Below are 17698 nucleotides of genomic sequence, written 5' to 3'. Positions count from 1 at the left end.
AGCAATCCACATCTGGCCATCATTTACCTTACTTTATTCTTCCTACTTTCCACGATCAATACTCAACTGCAAGCAAAAGCTGTATGACAACACTACCTATATTATGTACAGTTTGTGATAAGCAAAGCACATAATGACTACCATAAATCTTAAGGAATATGGGAATTCTTATGCTCATATCACTTGATTTCACTGTGAGAAGACTGAATGTTTGTAGAAATGAACGTCTTGTTAAAATTTGAAAACAATCAGCACAGTTTACACTAGGTATCTGCAAAATGGACTATGACAGTGATTTCAATTAGGAACACACTGGCCTTACCCACTACCGTTCAATGACAGTTGGCTCTGTGAGGTTTTATAGGAGAACAAAAAAGTACAAGAATAATTTATTTTGTTAAATTTAAATGCCTAGAAAAGGGCAGAACAAACAAAAAAGATTTTCAGAAACAGAGAACATATTTTAAATTAAGTTGATAAAAATGGATATTCACATGGGGTATTACTGCATTGCATTATTTGAAAGAATGCTGTTAGCCTTGTTACAATTTTGTTCCATCACCATACTTAGGATGGTGGACACAGAACAATCATGGTATACCATATCCAGAAAACAAATAAATATGCTAGGTACTCTACTGAGGTGCTGATAAAGGTGATAAAGAGCAGATAAAGGGTATAAAAAATTAAAGTACATCTTAGAGGGAAGATGGAGAGGACCAAATATTAACAATGCAATCCAGGAAGTTGTAGTCTATCAAGGATTATGATTAAAACCAAATTCACAAAGGGTGTAGATATACTTAAAGTGGAATTTCTTGGGGCACCCGGGTGGCTCAGTGGGTTAAATATCTGACTCTTGATTTCGTCTCAGGTCATGATCTCAGGATTGTGAGATCAAGACCTGCATTGAGCTCCACGTGTAGCAAGCAAGGAGTCTCCCGGAGATATTCTCTCTCTCTCTCTCTCTGTCCCTCCCCTGATTTGCGTACATGCATGTGCTCTCTCTCCTATCATAAATCAATCAATCAATCAATCTTCAGAGTTTCTTAACAAATCCTGATTTAATCTTGGGTCACTGGGCCCCAGTCACTGTTTTTAGTAATTATTTTAAGCTATTCACGCTTCTCAAATGATCACTAAATAAGTCACCATATCCCAAGTAACTTCAAAGGAAAATATCAAGAGTCCTAAATACAAATGCTTTACCAAATAAAATTGAATTTTACACAATCTGTATTTTTTTGATAATTTTAACCAATAGGTACTGGGGAGAAACTTCTACGATTTAGCAGGTTTTCACCCAACAACTAGTTTCTCAGCAAAAATCATAACTTTCCTAACTTTCCTCTACCATATTTTATTACCGAGGATCCTAAAAATCTATTCTGTGGAGGACTGAAATAGTTCTACATAGCCCTTATCATAATTTGAAATTATATATTAAACTGTGAATTTAATGTGTCTCTTCCACCAGCCTATATACATCGAGACCAATAGTATGTCTACGTTATTCACTTCTGTATGTCTAGTATAAAATGGGCCATCAAAAATGGGTTTAATGTTGGATGAATAAAACATGGTAAAACCCCTACATTTCATCCTGCTCCACCCTAACCCCCATACAACTTTTTGGATTAGTCTGACAACTAGAAACCAGGAAACCTGTGTCTTCCCCACTTTTCTATTCTCACTCTGTCTCTGGCCCACTATACTCTGATGGTAATACACCTTCTATTAATGTTCTTATCACATTGCATTGTAACAGACTGCCCCAAAAGGAAATGAACTAGTTATTTGTGTGCCAAATAACCTCTGACAATGCCAGGTGATTCCCTTGTGTTTCACTTTTTGAGCAGCATCAAGAAATGGCTTATGAAAATGATACATTCATTACCTCAGAATATAATGAAGTACTGGATGACGTGTAAGAAAAACTTTATGAAATCAAATAAAGCCAATAGAGCATAACAAAATAAACCATCTCCTTCTAAGCTACATTCTGATAGGATTAAAAATTGTAAATTACCGTCCAAAGGAGGATCCTATACAATTAATATAACAAATCACCAACAGTCCTATTCTTTTTTCCATGTAAAATAATTCCTTCACAATGTTTTCAGTAAAAAGCCAGAAAGAAATACATACATGATGGTGTTAATGCCTGAGAGCTGTTGGAACATTTGTAGACCACAACCCACAATTAAAGCTCGGCGAGTTGGGGGATAACTCAGCATTCTGTAGATCACAGGTCCAGCTTTTTTAAAAAAGAAAGAAAAAGAAGGACACATCTATTACTTTCAGCTCCCATAATATTATTCCCATTAGGATCAATTTCCCCAAATCTCTGTGAAATCAACATGACTGGGCATTATAAAATGGAACATATAAATGTTTACAGAAATCTGGGCACAATCTATTTTCTAAAACAGTACATATTTGAGTTCAAACTGTAAAAGCATCAAGAAACAATTCAAGTTAAAGCAATTTATGGGTACTAGGAAGACCTACATAATTGGAACTGTCAGAAATTATTCTTCCTTAAATCCCTACAAACTGCATTAACTACTCTTCTTTTTCCATTTCCTTGGCAATTAATTATTATTTAAAATGCATTCAATGGATTTTACTTACAAAGTCACTGGCAAATTGCTTTAATCAACCAAAAGAATGGCATTCATTAAAAACAAACAAGGAACAGAATTCATTCCAATTTTTTTGACTTAAGTAACAAAATTCATTCCAATCTATTCAATTAAAGTTAAGGAATTTGGGCATGATACAGGACTTGCTTATGGTTTATATTATTAATGAATGTCACCTAAAAAGGTAATAAAAGAAAAAAATTAATGTCTACTTTATATAGGAGTATGTATATATATATGTATATACATATATATGTATACATATACATACATACACAACATACATATGTCATTTATAGATTTTGAATAATTCCCTAAGTGGCATACAATGATCATTTCAAAATATAAAAATATAAATGGGATTTCAAAATGACACAGTTGCCTTGGTCTCCATATCAGAACTCTAGATCAATTCTGGAAAGCTGTAGATATGAACTACTGGAGCCTTAAGGGTCCCTTACATTGTCAGAAGTGCTTCAATTACACCTTCACCTTAGCTTTAAGAGGCATTTCTATACGGTGTCCTTGATGGGGCCAGAGTCGACTTCTAGACCTATGGTATTCCTGCTGTTAGAAGACAAGGCCTAGGATCACTGGGATGTTAACTGCTTAATTAGAGGCATTCTTCCTGGAGGCTAAGTTGTATTAGTAAACCCTAAACCAAGTCAAGTTTAAAATCCAAGAAGTTTTACCATTTCAGGAACCTTTTGGAAATCTAATATTCTAGTTCACAAAAATGGAGTAATATATGCTACTGTCTTGGCAATAAAAGTTAACTTGGGACATTGAGCCAGGGTATTAATTAGAACTGAACACTACAGGAATGGGAATATTCATCTCTACAGGAGTGTGATGAAAATCATATGAAGACTTGATTTACAGATTCTCTCCCAAAATGGTAAGACAGGGGCACAGATAGAGAAGCCGTTTATGGTCATTCAAAGCTTAATGCAGTGACAACCCATTTAGAAAGCAAGGTGAGAGTACTATAAATGTCAACTGTTTCAGATTGAAGTAAAGCAGTACTAAAATCTAGTACATCAGAAAGGCTGTGTGAAATCGGTAGATTTTGAAAGCTTTACTGTGACAATATTGAAATACACCTGGATCAGTTATCTGAATGGTAAGCAGGTTTGTCTGCAAATTCATCTATCAATAAGTGAGCCACAACATAAAAAACACACACAGCATCATAAAAAGATCTACCCATTTCCATAAATCAAAAAATCTAAATGAAAAAGATTACCATTTACTTTGTGTACCATGGAAAATTTAAAACAATGACAACAAAACAAAAACAAAACACCTTCTTCAACTTTTAGCAACCTCCACAGATGAGAAATTATAGGCCTTCTGCAAGGAATCTATTATAATCTGTGGGCAGCTACATCTACTTTCACTATTAAACTGTACCATGATTTGATGGACAGGTTAGCTAATAATGATTTTGGAGAGCAGGAAAACAAAGAGATAATTAGAACAAATTAAGATTATTAAAGTTTGACTTGCCAAAATACCAACATCACGTATTTACTTCCTAGTTTTTAAAATTCTGAGTTTTTAACTTTCTCTTGGTTTTGATTTCTTCCTATTAAAAATAAATAATAGCAGTTCTGTTATTGGACTGGCTTTTTAAAAAATATACGGATAAATTTGAGGCACAGTAGCTGCATATCTGATTATGCATAAATAAAATGAAAGAATTTCCTTTCATTAAAATCATAAACCTAGCTTTATTAGGCAGTAAAACTGACTTAACAAATGCAAACTGTCATTAATTTTTAGATCACGGAAGCTATGAGGCAGAAGAAAAAATCAAATACATTAATTGGTTGAATGTTCATAAGTGAAAACTCAAAATGTCATGCTCTACTTATTTCTTTTGATTTCTGTGTTTAAAACATTTAGTATATGCAAACATTTGACACTTAATTTTTAAAAAGATATTTGTGTCTTTGAGACACAAATTTCCACGCAAAACATAAAACCTTTAAACAACTAAAGAAGAAATACAAAACCCAAAATATAACACCTGCTAAAACAATAGATTCAAGAACCAAAATGGGTTCAATTTTCCTTCATTCTGAACACCTCATACTAAGTAACTTTCACAGTAATTGTCCAAGTGTGGCAGGTACTCTAATGGCCAGGGTGAAAAGGACAGTCCTACAAAGTTCAGCCATTCCTGTTAATAGCTGTCTGTGAGCCAACCCTACAGATGTTTCTCCAGGTACAATTTAAAATGCATTAGAACCACTTTATATAAAATCCTAGCTCTTGAATTCAGCTTCCAGCCAAGACGAAGTTATAGTTACCAAATTTACCTGCAACATGAAACCAACAATAAGGCCATGAAAAATGTAAGAGACAAGAGTTCTCATGACAATGGATAACAGGCAAGGAAGGAGAGCGAATCCTGAGATTCAGGAAACAAAAGAGGTGAACCCTACAACAAATGTCCAGGTTTAATGCCTCAAAAAAAGGTTCCTGGCTGCTATACAGAGGGGAAGCTCGGCAGACTCTGGTGGTCTCCTTGAATTGAAAGCATGCAGTTCAGGATCCAGGAATGCCCAGGGTGCTGGATTTGCCAGGGCAGAGTGCCAGAGTGGCAAAGAGATTGAGAGAGAGAGAGGACAAGGAGATCTGCAGTCATGAGTATTCCATTGACTTGATAGGTCTAAGGGAACTACTTCAGGCAGGAGAAAAGAATCAAAGAAAGGGATTAAAGGATCTGTCTGGATCAACCACAGGGGAAAATCTGGAGTGTAGGGAGGAGTAATCAAGAGGGTCTTACCTGGGTAACTATAAATTTAGTCCTAGATTAAACACTGGGTGGGTACCATCTAAAATAGTTTAAAATAAAAAAAAAAATAAAATAAAATAAAATAAATAAAATAAAATAAAATAAAATAGTTTAAAATCAAGACCCCACTGCTTCCAAGTAACTGAATGCATCCCAGAACAAAGCTCAGCAGTAAGATGAAATTTATTATGTCAACAAAACAATAAAAAATTATCAGGCATGCAAAAAAACAGGGAAGTACAATTTGTCACAGTGGGTATTAGTTCATCAAGAAGCCATAACCACCCTAAATGTCTATGTACCTAATAAAAGCTTCAAGATACATGAAAAGAAAAAAAAAAAACAGATATTACTGTAGGGGGAAATAGAAAAACCTATTGTTATACTCAAATATTTTATCACCTCCTTTTCCATAACTCATAGAATACATAGGCTGAATGTCAGCAGAGAGAAGACTTCAACAACACAATCAACAGATTTGACCTGACATTTAAGTATCATTCTACTGGCCAAGTACAGAATATAGAATTCTTTCCTTCAGTAAATGAATGGTAAATGTTTTAGAATATTTACCAAGATAGATAATATTCTCAGCTCTAAAAGTCATTCATTCATTCATCCATCCATCCATCCATTCATTCATTCATTCATTCATTCATTTTCCCTGACCTGGGCCTCATTCTCTAGTTGCCGATCCGGTAGGCATGGCTTCTGACGAAAGGCCAGGACACTGCCAGTTCTTGGCTGTGGCGGTTTCTTTCCTGCAGTGCTGGTTTTAGCCCCAGGCCTGCCTCTCGCCTGGGCTGGGGCACTGGCCAGGCCCAATGCTGCCCCCCGCTGGCCCCTGGGGGCACGCAGCGCAGACCTGACCCGGCCGAGGCCCTTGGCCACCAGGGCTCCCTTCCCTCAACTTTTCCCTGGCCTGTGGCTTTTCACCTGTTTCACCCCCTCCACTAGCATCTTATCAACCTCCAGCAGGTAACACTGCCAGCATGGGCTGCCTGCGAGGGCTCCCAGTGCGCCCAGAGCTGCTCGTCCAGGGAAGCCAGGTAAGGACTCCCAGTGAGCCTCCCACCTCCCAAGGGCCTGGGTCACCCCTTGCAGTGAAAGGCAAGCAAGCGCAAAAGCCTCCTGCAGAGAGGGCTCTGGGGGCAGAGGCAGCGCCAGCGCTATGGGAGGGGGCTCGCGGCCAGCTGCCCTCCTCAGCACCCAGAAGATGCTTATAAAGCCTTTTTTTTTTTTTAACGTTCTTAGTTTATTAATCCTCTCATGAAAAATCTGCACAATCACCACAGATAAAGCCACTGCAGAATCTTTACTCCTTCTGTTGTCCAATCTCCAGCTCACTGCTAGACACTTCATTTCTTTTTGCCAGCACCAACGTTGGCTTTTGCAGTCCCCCTGACTTTCTTCATTCATTCTGTTTTTGCGTTCTTTGCGATGTTTTCTTGAAGTCTTTTTCTTCTCATACAGGCCATGTCTTGCAAGTCTATGTTTGGGTTCATTTTTCTTTGCGTAATCCAAGGAATCATAAATCATGCCAAAGCCAGTTGCCTTGCCACCACCAAAATGGGTTCTGAATCCAAATACAAATATGACATCTGGTGTGGTCTTGTACATATAAAGAATGTTCTTGGACTATCATGAACTTAATATAGAAATCAACAACTGGAAGATAACTGGAAAATTCCCTCCACATTGGAAACTAAATACCACATTTCCATGGTCAAAGAAATAATGGGAAATTAGAAAGTATTTGAACTAAAAGAATATGAAAACACAACATATGAAAATTTGTGGAATGGAACTAAAGCAAAACGGAAAATTTATAGCAATGACCTTGGATTCCACTTTACAAAAGGACAAATGAAACCCAAAATAAACAAGATAAAAAGACTAATAAACAGCAGAAATGGAAATCCATGACACAGATAAAAAGACAGTTGAGGAAAAAATAAATCAATGAAACCAAAAGCCAGTTCTTTGAAAATATCAATAAACTTTGAGCCACACTGTGGTAGGCTGAGTAACAGCTCCTCAAAAGATATGCACATGTACTAATCCTTGCAACTTGTTAATGTTACCTTAGATGGTATAAAAGGACTTTGCAGATGTAATTAACAATTCTGACATGTAAAGATTATCCTGGATTAACTGAGTTGGGCTTGGCCCTAAATGCAATCATAAATATCACTATGAGGAAGGCAAAAGGAGATTCAGGATAAAATGGGAGAAGGCAACATGACCATGAATGCAGGGACTGGACTGATGTAGCCGTAAGCCAAGAAATGCCAGCTGCCACCAAAAGCTGGGAAAAGCAAAAAAACATATCATCCCCCTTAGAGCCTCTTAAGGGAGCATGGCCCTGCCAACACCTTTATTTCAACCCAGTGAAACAATTTCAAACGTGTGGCCACCAGACTGTGAGAATAAATTTCTATTGTTTTAAGCTATCAAGTTCACAGTGACTTTTTTAAAGCAACCATAGGAAACTAATACACAGATCAGGGGAAAAAAAAAAGAAAAGATACAAGTTACCAATCTCATGTAAGAGAAGTGAAATTGATATAGATTCTATAAGATATTTTAAAAAATAATAAAGCAGTATTATGAACAACTTTATGGCATTAAATTCAACATCTTAGAGGTAATAGGCAAACTCCCTAAAAAAGATAGAATCTTCCAAAGCTAAAAAAGAGCCTGAATATACTATAACCTATTAAAAATACTGAGTTTCTCAAGTCTCAATGGTTTGACAGAAGACATCGCAATGGCAGATGCTTATAGAGGGAAGAGTTATATAAAGGAGCACAACAAAGGTTTTTGAGGGGTACAGACATATTCACTATCTAGACTATGGTGAGGGTTTCACAGTGTATACAACTGTCAAAACATATCAATTATAAACCTTAACTGTGTACCATTTATTGTATGTAAACCATACCTCACAAGAGCTGCTAACACACACACACTCACACACACACACACACACACACAAAACTCTAGATGTCAACAGGGCTGACATAGTGACATGGTTGGTAAGGAGCAAATTCAAATATTCGAAGACCATAACCTTCCCTTAAGTGAAGGGCACACAAAGAAGTTACTAATCAAAAGCAACAATAATATGTGATTAAACTGGGCTTATGAAGTCGGGGCAAGATTACTAAGTGAGAACTGTCAAGTATGCAGGACCCTTGGAATCTCTTCGCACTCTTCTTGCTCTTATTCTTCTCTTTCTTCTTTTATTTATTTATGGATTTTTACCATGTACTAAAGAAAACTTAAGGAAGAAGCAGTAGAACATATTATGACTAATGAATTACAAGATGCAAACTGTAGGCGGCTTCCCCACTGTGGACAGTCTGCACAGACTCAATTCTTTGTTATAAGAAAAGATGCTCTGCGGAGAAAAGCAGAGGCCTCAGTGGGAGCAGGATAATCACTGCTCAGCTTCAAATATTACCCTCCCTGGTCCCTGATGTGGGGCCTATGACTGGGCTATCATCAAGCTCAGCAAGGCCACATCAGCACGGTCCTCTGCCCTGCCCTGACACAACTAGAGGACACAGTTCTCATGCTCCACGGGCCTTCAGGAAGGGAAATGATGCCAGCCACAGTGACATCAATAGATCAACCAGGATTTCAAGTGATCTGCTCAAATCTCAATGCATTTTCTAGTATTGCAATAGGTCTTCATTGATGAACCAATTTTCATCATCAGAAGAGTTGTAAATAGGTAGGAAACAGGTAAGAACATTTGGTGTTAATGAGCAAAGGAAACACAGAGGGATCAGATGACTTTCCCAAGGTCACAAACTAGTAAGTGTATAGACCTAGGACTTGAGCTACCTTCATGCCATAAAGGACAAGAAATTTCATATGCATACTTATGTGGATTTTCCCTAGCATAAAAAATCAACAATTGTAAACATACAACAAAACACAAAACTGAAGCACTTTCAAGCTACAGTAATAAACATGCTCATGACTCTAATCTCTCAGCCTCTTTTTCTTTTTTTTTTTTTAGAGCCTCACTTGCCACAATCCCCAACCTTAATTCCAGAGTTACTGGTTTCAGAACCTTCATTTCACTCTACTCGGAAATTTCACCATTCTCATCTCTAGAGAGTTAAGTATTGTTTGCAAATAATTAGGAAAATGGACATTTGTTTCATGACAAATTCAGTGTGTCTGTGGAGCAGACCCTACTTCCTTGGACTTCCACTGTTCCCTCCTGCCTCTCTAAGTATTCCCTCACCCATGTATCATAATAAGGTCCCTCCTGTGAGACTCGGGTTTAGGGAAGGATCCAGAAAAGGCAATGCCAGCTCAGGTACACATAAAAGTTATCACTCCTCATTTCAAACTTGCTCTTCACCTTGCATTACCTAATTTTCTGCAATCAGGATAAAAAACGTGGCACTTGGCTATTCATTCCCTCTTCCTACTTTCCATACCCAGCAAGTTGCTAAATTCTAATGAAAAATAACCTATGTATGCCCATATTCTTTCCACAAAACATCAGAAACTCTTATTTTTGCATCTGCACGCTCTGTGTCTCCCCAGCTCTCTGTTGCCCTGTTGGACTATCAGCCAACTTGTAAGTAAGACTGGACAGGGCATGAAGACCAGGGCTGAGATTCCAGCTCCACTGCTCGGCCCCTGATAGGTGTTCAGCAGTATATTCACCCCCATTAAGCCTCTCTCTTCAGCTAGGTGGTATAATAGTAGCACTTGTCAGTATGAGGATTAGAGATAACAAACTTCCTGGCACGCAGGAGGTGTGACGGTTAATTTGATGTGTCACCTTGATTGGGTCACAGGATGACCAGATATTTAGTTAAACATTATCTCTGGGTGTGTCTATGAGGGTGTTTCTGTAAGGTGAACATCTGAATTGGCAGACTGAGTAAAGCAGACTGCCCTCCCCAGTGCAGGAGGGCATCATCCCATCCATGAGAGTCTAACAGAACAAAAAGGGGATGAAGAGTTTGTTCTCTCAGCCCACCTATTTGCTTGGGACATTAGTCTTCTCCTGCCCTCAGACTGGGACTTACACCATCACTCCCTTGGTTTGCAGCTTGCAGAGGACAGATTAGGCTATCTTCTCAACCTCCATAACCGTGTGAGCCCCTCTCTCAGTCTGTCGGTCTCTCTCTTACACACACACCCCTCTCCTATTGGCTACTTTTTGGAGAACCCTAATACATCCTGTATCATTGACAAAGCCTTGTATATGGTCTCCATCCAATCAACCCAGCTTCTCCACGTTGCTGTGACCCTCCCTGTCTGCTAAAGCATATCCCTTTTCGCTTCAATTACCTGCTCAAAACCTTCTGTCACAGACCCACCAGGACCTATCTGACAAAGGGCACATACCTGTCCTAGCCTATCTTTCTAGATTTATCTCACATGTCCTCTAATATGCTATACTTCAACTATCTTCATATAACCTATTTTACATCAAAAAGCCTCATATTTTTATGTCTCTATCTCTTTCAATGCTCCTGTTCTATGAGGTCACCACTGTTCCCAAAAGAGGATATTCTGTTATCTGAATCATGCTGTCAGTTTTATACCTCTCTCATGCTTTCACTGCTGGCTAATTTGTTTTGCAGGTTGGGTAGCTGATGTCTCTTCCATACTGAATTATGTGGGGTGATGGCTCAGGTTTCATCTCTGCTTTATCATTTTGCTTCCCATTGTACTTAGCCTAGGGTCATGCAAATAGAAGAAATTCAATAAATATTTGTTTAATGAATATGAGGGAAAGGGAGGGAAGGGAAGGAGGGAGAGAGGGACACCAGAGCAAATAATAGTTATTGAGAACTCAAGAATAAAGCAATCTGAATACACTGCAAGTTGCTAAACAATGTTGTGATTAATTATAAACGACCACTAAGATCCTGGGCATATCTAGGCTGTTTTCCTCTTCAATATGCGGCAGATGATATTTGTGACTACAAGCTGGTGCTTGGCACATGTTCTGTTTGGAAGGATGGACTGCTGCTACTGATAAATTCAACCCCATGTGGCTCAATCATTCCTTCACAGTCTGGCATTTATGCCAATACATTCTGAAATCCTTCTAAGGCAATCAATTTGCCAAGATGTTATACTGGGCTGGTTGTCTATAGATGCGTGCTTGTGAGCTGATCACGGTCCATTAAGGCCTATATGCAATGACTGCGTTAACCCAGTCATTATTATTCCAGGTTGCTGAAGCAAGGACTTTTTTCTACTTATAAGGGGAGGCTGATAGGGCTTTATGCCACTAAAATGTGGGTTGTTTTTTTCTTTTCACAAGCCTTGTTTTGTTATTATCTTAATTCTGAAATATTTCTTTCATTAATGGTATCTACATAAACGATGATAATCATAAATCTAGCCCAGCAATTCTCACACGGAATCTCTGAACTTCCTGACAGCCATGGGAGTGGTGTGTTACTGAGGAACAAAATAACAGGAAAGATTACTACCTTAGACAACCTTTCTTGAGCAAAGGGAGGCATCCCTTTTTAAAAAAATAAATGGACAGTCTTCTTAAACAACTATATTCTTAACATTAATACTGTCTTTGGACAAAGCAATTTTTAAGTGAAAGAATATGTAACTCAACCTAATGGTCTTCTGCAGTATTTTCATAACAAGTTGTCATTCTCAGTGATATAAACAGTCTCTCCCCTACTTAGTTTTTCAGTAGCTATACACTAAGATATGGGACTGTGTATGACCTGCATCTCCTAAAGGCTATTACAACCACAAGCCATGCTGAATAGTGCAGAGACCAAGAGTCTCCACATCAGGGAATCAAAATCAAATCAGTTAGATCTGAATCTAGCTTACCTATGTAGAAGCTGTGTGAACCTGCCCAATTCCCCCTCTGGGCCTCACATACCTCGTAGGTGACAACATGTACAACGCTGTACTTCAAAGGTATATTATAATGCATGTAGTACTGCACTAAAACTCAAATAATGAAGCTATGGTTTCATCCATCAGTGCTCTAGTAGAATTTCTGCATAAATGAAGTGAATGAGAAAGTTTTAAATGGAAAATTGTCAATAAATCACGTGGGCTTTCCTCCTAAGTAAACAAATGGAGTCTCTACTTTTAAGATTCCACAAAATAACTTTAAAAACCCCATTAACATAAAAAATAAATTATTCTATACTTATAATTTCTATTTTTATAATTAACAGAACATTCCTACAAAGATTACTAATAAACCACTAGTATAAATCAGTAATACCTAAGCTACAAGTATCTATAATAAATAGCAGTTCTATCAAATCCAATGATGTATGCTGTCAAATTTTTCATACAACCAGAGATAAAATCAGAATTATTCCATTCTCTGCTTCATTTTAGATCATGTGTAGACTCCCAAGAATTTATATATTCCTATATGTTGATCAGATTATAATGTTTTAAGAAGTATAACTCTAAAGAGTAAAAATTTTCTTGGTTTATTAAAAAGTGTGTATTCATACGGATATTTAAATGTACATGAATATCTGAATAATATTCTATTAGCATATTAGATTCAGGCATTTAATAAATAAGCACTATGGAGAATGAAGACGAAAACCTAACCAGGATTCATACATTTTCTACTGTTCTTTCTCTTTATATTTGGTTTTACACATGAAAGTTACTATGAATAAAGATACCAAAAAGATAAAAATCAGGCTGAATTAAATTGCTCACAATTTTATGGTAGAGCAGAATATCTAAAAATCATGATTGTCCTACCACATTTCGGAAGCATGATTGCTACAAACATATGTGGTACCTTGAAATATAACATCTTAAGGAAGAGAGACTGTTATCTGTCAGCATGATTTTCAGAAAATCATAATTACTCCAAATATAGCCAAGAACTAGTTATAAAAATGAACCAAATATATGAGACTATAAATCTATTCGATAATTCTAAAGCAGTTCTCCTGCCATACACTCTTTTCCCACTCTCCAATTACCTTCACCAGCAACAACAAAAACAGGAACAAAAAGGGGGAGGCAGAGAAAAATCTTGGTCTTCTACATGTTACTAAATATCAATTAGTCATTAATTATAGAATAAGAAATAAGGATGTCCTTTTTTAAAACACACACCAAAAAACAGATTTTATTTATTTACTCATGAGAGACACAGAGAGAGAGGCAAGGACACAGGCAGAGGGAGAAGCAGACTCCATGCAGGGAGTCCGACACAGGACTCGATCCCAGGACCCCAGGATCACATCCTGAGCCAAAGGCAGATGCTCAACCACTGAGCCACCCAGGGATCCCAGAAATAAGGATGTTCTATTAAAAAAAAAAAAAAAAAAACTTACTTCTCCAAATTAGGGTAGGAAGTAAATGGAGCATAGGGTTCATGGAAATGAAGTGGATTCAAAATATGCATTTTCCCAGCATTCTCATCGTTCACTTATAAAGGTTTAACTCCCCAAATAAATAACACACGGCAGAATGTAAATGTTGTTGAAAACGGAACAGGGCAATAACTACATCTCACATTTGTTCAGATATGCTAGGACAGGGGATCCCTGGGTGGCTCAGTGGTTTGGCGCCTGCCTTTGGCCCAGGGCGCGGTCCTGGAGTCCCGGGATCGAGTCCCGCGTCGGGCTCCCGGTGCATGGAGCCTGCTTCTCCCTCGGCCTGTGTCTCTGCCTCTCTCTCTCCTCTATGTTTATCATGAATAAATAAATTAAAATTCTAAAAAAAAAAAAAAAAGATATGCTAGGACATATGAGCTTTAAAATTTCATACTAAGCCATGAATACAACAGACGAAGCTAGCAAGAGAGCTCCATAAATGTTTGGCTGCTAAACCCAAGAAGTTGGTGCACAAGACCCTGGAACCCACAGGGCGGATGATGGAGACTAGAATCTATTTTGCTCACAGCAGTAAACCAAAAGTTTCCTACATTAGCATATAAATAAAATCTCTCTTAAGGCCAATCTATACACTGGCTCTTTTTCTACCAAAGTTTTGTGTGGCTGCTGAGCTTGCTTTGAGTTAAAAAAAACAAAAAAACAAAAACATCAGTGACTTCTATAAACCTTAGTGGAAAGGATCTACATAGCAAGTGCGAACAAAAACCTAAATTTCTATAGAAAAAAAAAAAACTTCTTTAGAAACGTTAGTCTTGTCTTAACCTACAAAATTCAGAAGAAAAATCCACCAATAACATGTAAAACACAAATGACAAAATTAAATCACTGCATTTTCCAAATCAAATACAACTTAAGGGGGCACCTGGGTGGTTCAGTGGTTGAGCGTTTGCCTTTGGCTCAGGTTGTGATCCTGGGTTCCTGGGAGAGAGTCTGCATTGGGCTCTCTTGCAGGGAGCCTACTTCTCCCTCTGCCTATGTCTCTGCCTCTCTGTCTCTGTGTCTCTCATCAATCAATAAATAAAATCTTTAAAAAATACAACTTAAGTAGACCAGTTAACTGGCATGAACACAGCTACATTTATTCCAGAAAGATGTGTTAGGAACAATACAGTCCCACATAATCCCTTTATCTTCTTTTCTCCAAAATATTTATGGCCTAACGTGGTTAACTGAACATCCCAACCTCATGAGATCAATACCTTAAATAAATACTGGAAAGGAAATTTATATGCATTAACAAGCTGGTACATCAGTTTTAATGTTTAAAAAAAAAGCTATTGGATTCCCACAAAGAATTGATCATTTTTACTGAAGATAAAGTTTTAAACCTTTCTTTTAAAGGCTCATCTTGTTACATGTTGCAAAACTGAAAAGAACAAATATAACTTGCAAAGGTTGGGAGAGTTTGATAAATCTGAGTTAAATTCAAATAACCTTTAAAAACTACTTATAAATCTGGTTTAGAATAATCTTCTAACTTACCAGAAATAAAAATATGACTAAAACTAAATTTTCATAAATATCTACTTATATATCCAGTGACACTTAAAAAAGGGGCTCAGCTTTATAAAGGACGTGGTTTAGTTTACTCATGCATTATAAGGACTACTATAGAAATGTCAGTGACCTTTTATGGCAAAGTACAATTTTCAGAGTTCTTGGCCTCTGAGGGTAATTTCCTTCAAGATCACAAATTTTAAGACAAACCTGATATATAGCACTACACCTGAAACACAATCACTCAAAATCAAACAAAATACTACATCAAAAGGAAAGTAAAGGAATAGTAAAACTCTCAATTAATATTTAGGAGTAATTATCTTATTAACTTTATACACAAAGCGTATCCCTGAACCCCCAGATTTAAATAAAACTTGGACATGAGAGATCTGCTAGTATAATACAATGCCTGTGGGAAACTGGCTTGTCTGTACATTATGGGGGTGTGAACATCTTCCTTTTTCTCTTTTGCACACACACATACACGTGTGTATCAATAAAATATATGTGATCATGGATATATACACATACACAGAGACAGAAAGAAAGAGGTTTTGTAGGTATAATGATCACCATTACAGATTTTATCACTTGCAGATCTTCACTTCTTGATTCCCTTCTTCTCCAGGCCTACTTGGAGAAATATGGAAAACTATGGGAGAATTTCAACAGAGAACAATTGGCAGAAGAAACAGAGATGTCAGTTCCACATGTCCCACTCCAGAAAAATACTGGTATTCAATTAGCACATGCAGACGGATATTTGCATTCAGTGCCTGTTAGCCTGAGAATAGCACTCCAACTAATCATTCCCGAAGTGATTTCACTCAATCCATGTTCACAACCAGACACAAGAGAGCTTTTAATGCTGCTCCTATGTGTTATCCTACTGCCTATAACAACTGAGCAAGGAGAGTTTGGGAGACATTTCTCCAGATGCCTTTGCTTTTAGATGTCTGTGGGTATCTAACTTTATTTCCTAGGCATCTTTGTTTTTAATTTGTGATTGTTTTTCATTAGGCAGATTCTTCTAATCTTCTAATATGACACAGACCATAATTTTACTTGATATGGTTTGAGACACTCTTCTAGATAAATATGGCTCTCTAGGGATGAGGTCAGTATTTGAAAATCTACATATGGCTGTTTTATTTTGAGGCATGTCTGCAGTTACCATATGGTCAGTAGCAATCTGTGAAGGGAGTCAGGATGTGTCTATTTAAAATACTGACTGAAACTTGAGTTTCCACTTAGAAGTGCCTTCATCCATCTTTTTTTCCTAAATGCTAAAGCTTAGTCTTTAAAAAATGCAATCTGCCCTCTGTACTGCAAAATTCAATTACAAAATAAATCTTATTTCTACATATTTTTGGTTATGCATATATTTAAAAAAAACACACTGAGATGTGGAAATGGTTCTAATCCTGCTACTCAACTTGTTCATGGCTTAGACTATACTCTAGCATGGCTCGTGATCACTTGAATGCACAATTTAAATAGAAATGAAGCAACATGCAGCTGAATGCTTCTCAGGAATGTTCTTGAATATCCTGTCCTCTGAGGTCCTTTAAAACATCAGGATTCTATGACTCCTTTGAATGAAACTAATTTAGGAACATTTACATTAAAAATATATGGCTCCTTATATGAAATATAGCCATGATGTAACTGTTATGTAGGAGTATAAACAAATGTTCTATTTGAGTGAGGTATATAGCTTTATAAATTATTCCCATTCATTATTCATCAAGTTACTATAAATGTTTTAGGAAAATAGTGAAAGCCGTTTTCCAGCACTTTTCTAAAAAGTACTACTCATAAATATTCTATTTAGGCAATTGGTATAAGGCTCTTTCACTTTGTTGTTATACTTCCATTTGGTCTTTTAATGAAAAAGAAATACATCCATGTGGGAATTGAATGGTTGTAAAGGGGCAAGGCAAACGAAATTATTTCTAATAAGACAAAGAACTGACATATTTAAAACCAGAAATGGCATTTAAATAACCCCAAAAATGTGTGTTCTAGAATGGATTTTGACCTAACAAGTGCTGACCTACATAGAGTCCCTATCCACATATCCACACATACTTTCACCTCGCTCTGCAAATTACCTGAAATCTTAAACCAATTCAAAAGCCATGTGATGTAAGTTCCTTTATCTTACCCTCTTCTAGCTCAGTGAAAGTAATCCTTTCCTCTCTGAGCCCTCATTTTTTTTTTAAAGATTTTATTTATTTGAGAGAATGCACATGAGCAGGGCAGAAGGAGAGGGAAATGCAGCAACCCCCCCCCCCCCCCCCCCCCCCCCCCGGCACTGACCAGGGAGCCTGATTCTGGGCTTG

The 17698-nt window shown here is 37.3% G+C and overlaps 1 protein-coding gene and 1 long non-coding RNA gene across 2 annotated transcripts in view; both read right to left on the bottom strand.

Annotated features, from left to right (window-relative positions):
- SLC2A13 (solute carrier family 2 member 13) overlaps window positions 1–17698 on the bottom strand; it is a 360021-nt gene that overhangs the window by 206080 nt on the left and 136243 nt on the right. Inside the window, exon 4 of the mRNA XM_077870447.1 lies at window positions 2149–2257. Within this exon, the coding sequence (XP_077726573.1) occupies window positions 2149–2257 (109 nt within the window). The remainder of the gene's footprint in view (window positions 1–2148; window positions 2258–17698) is intronic.
- On the bottom strand, window positions 6679–7062 carry LOC144297607 (uncharacterized). The gene is made up of 2 exons (XR_013364569.1): window positions 6804–7062; window positions 6679–6766 (listed from the first exon to the last, which is right to left on the bottom strand). It is a non-coding gene; the product is annotated as an uncharacterized LOC144297607 (long non-coding RNA).

Source organism: Canis aureus, chromosome 25 (genome assembly GCF_053574225.1).
Source record: "Canis aureus isolate CA01 chromosome 25, VMU_Caureus_v.1.0, whole genome shotgun sequence".
NCBI lineage: Eukaryota > Metazoa > Chordata > Mammalia > Carnivora > Canidae > Canis > Canis aureus.
Note: the sequence above shows the minus strand (reverse complement) of the source record. Positions and strands in the feature narration are given on the sequence as shown.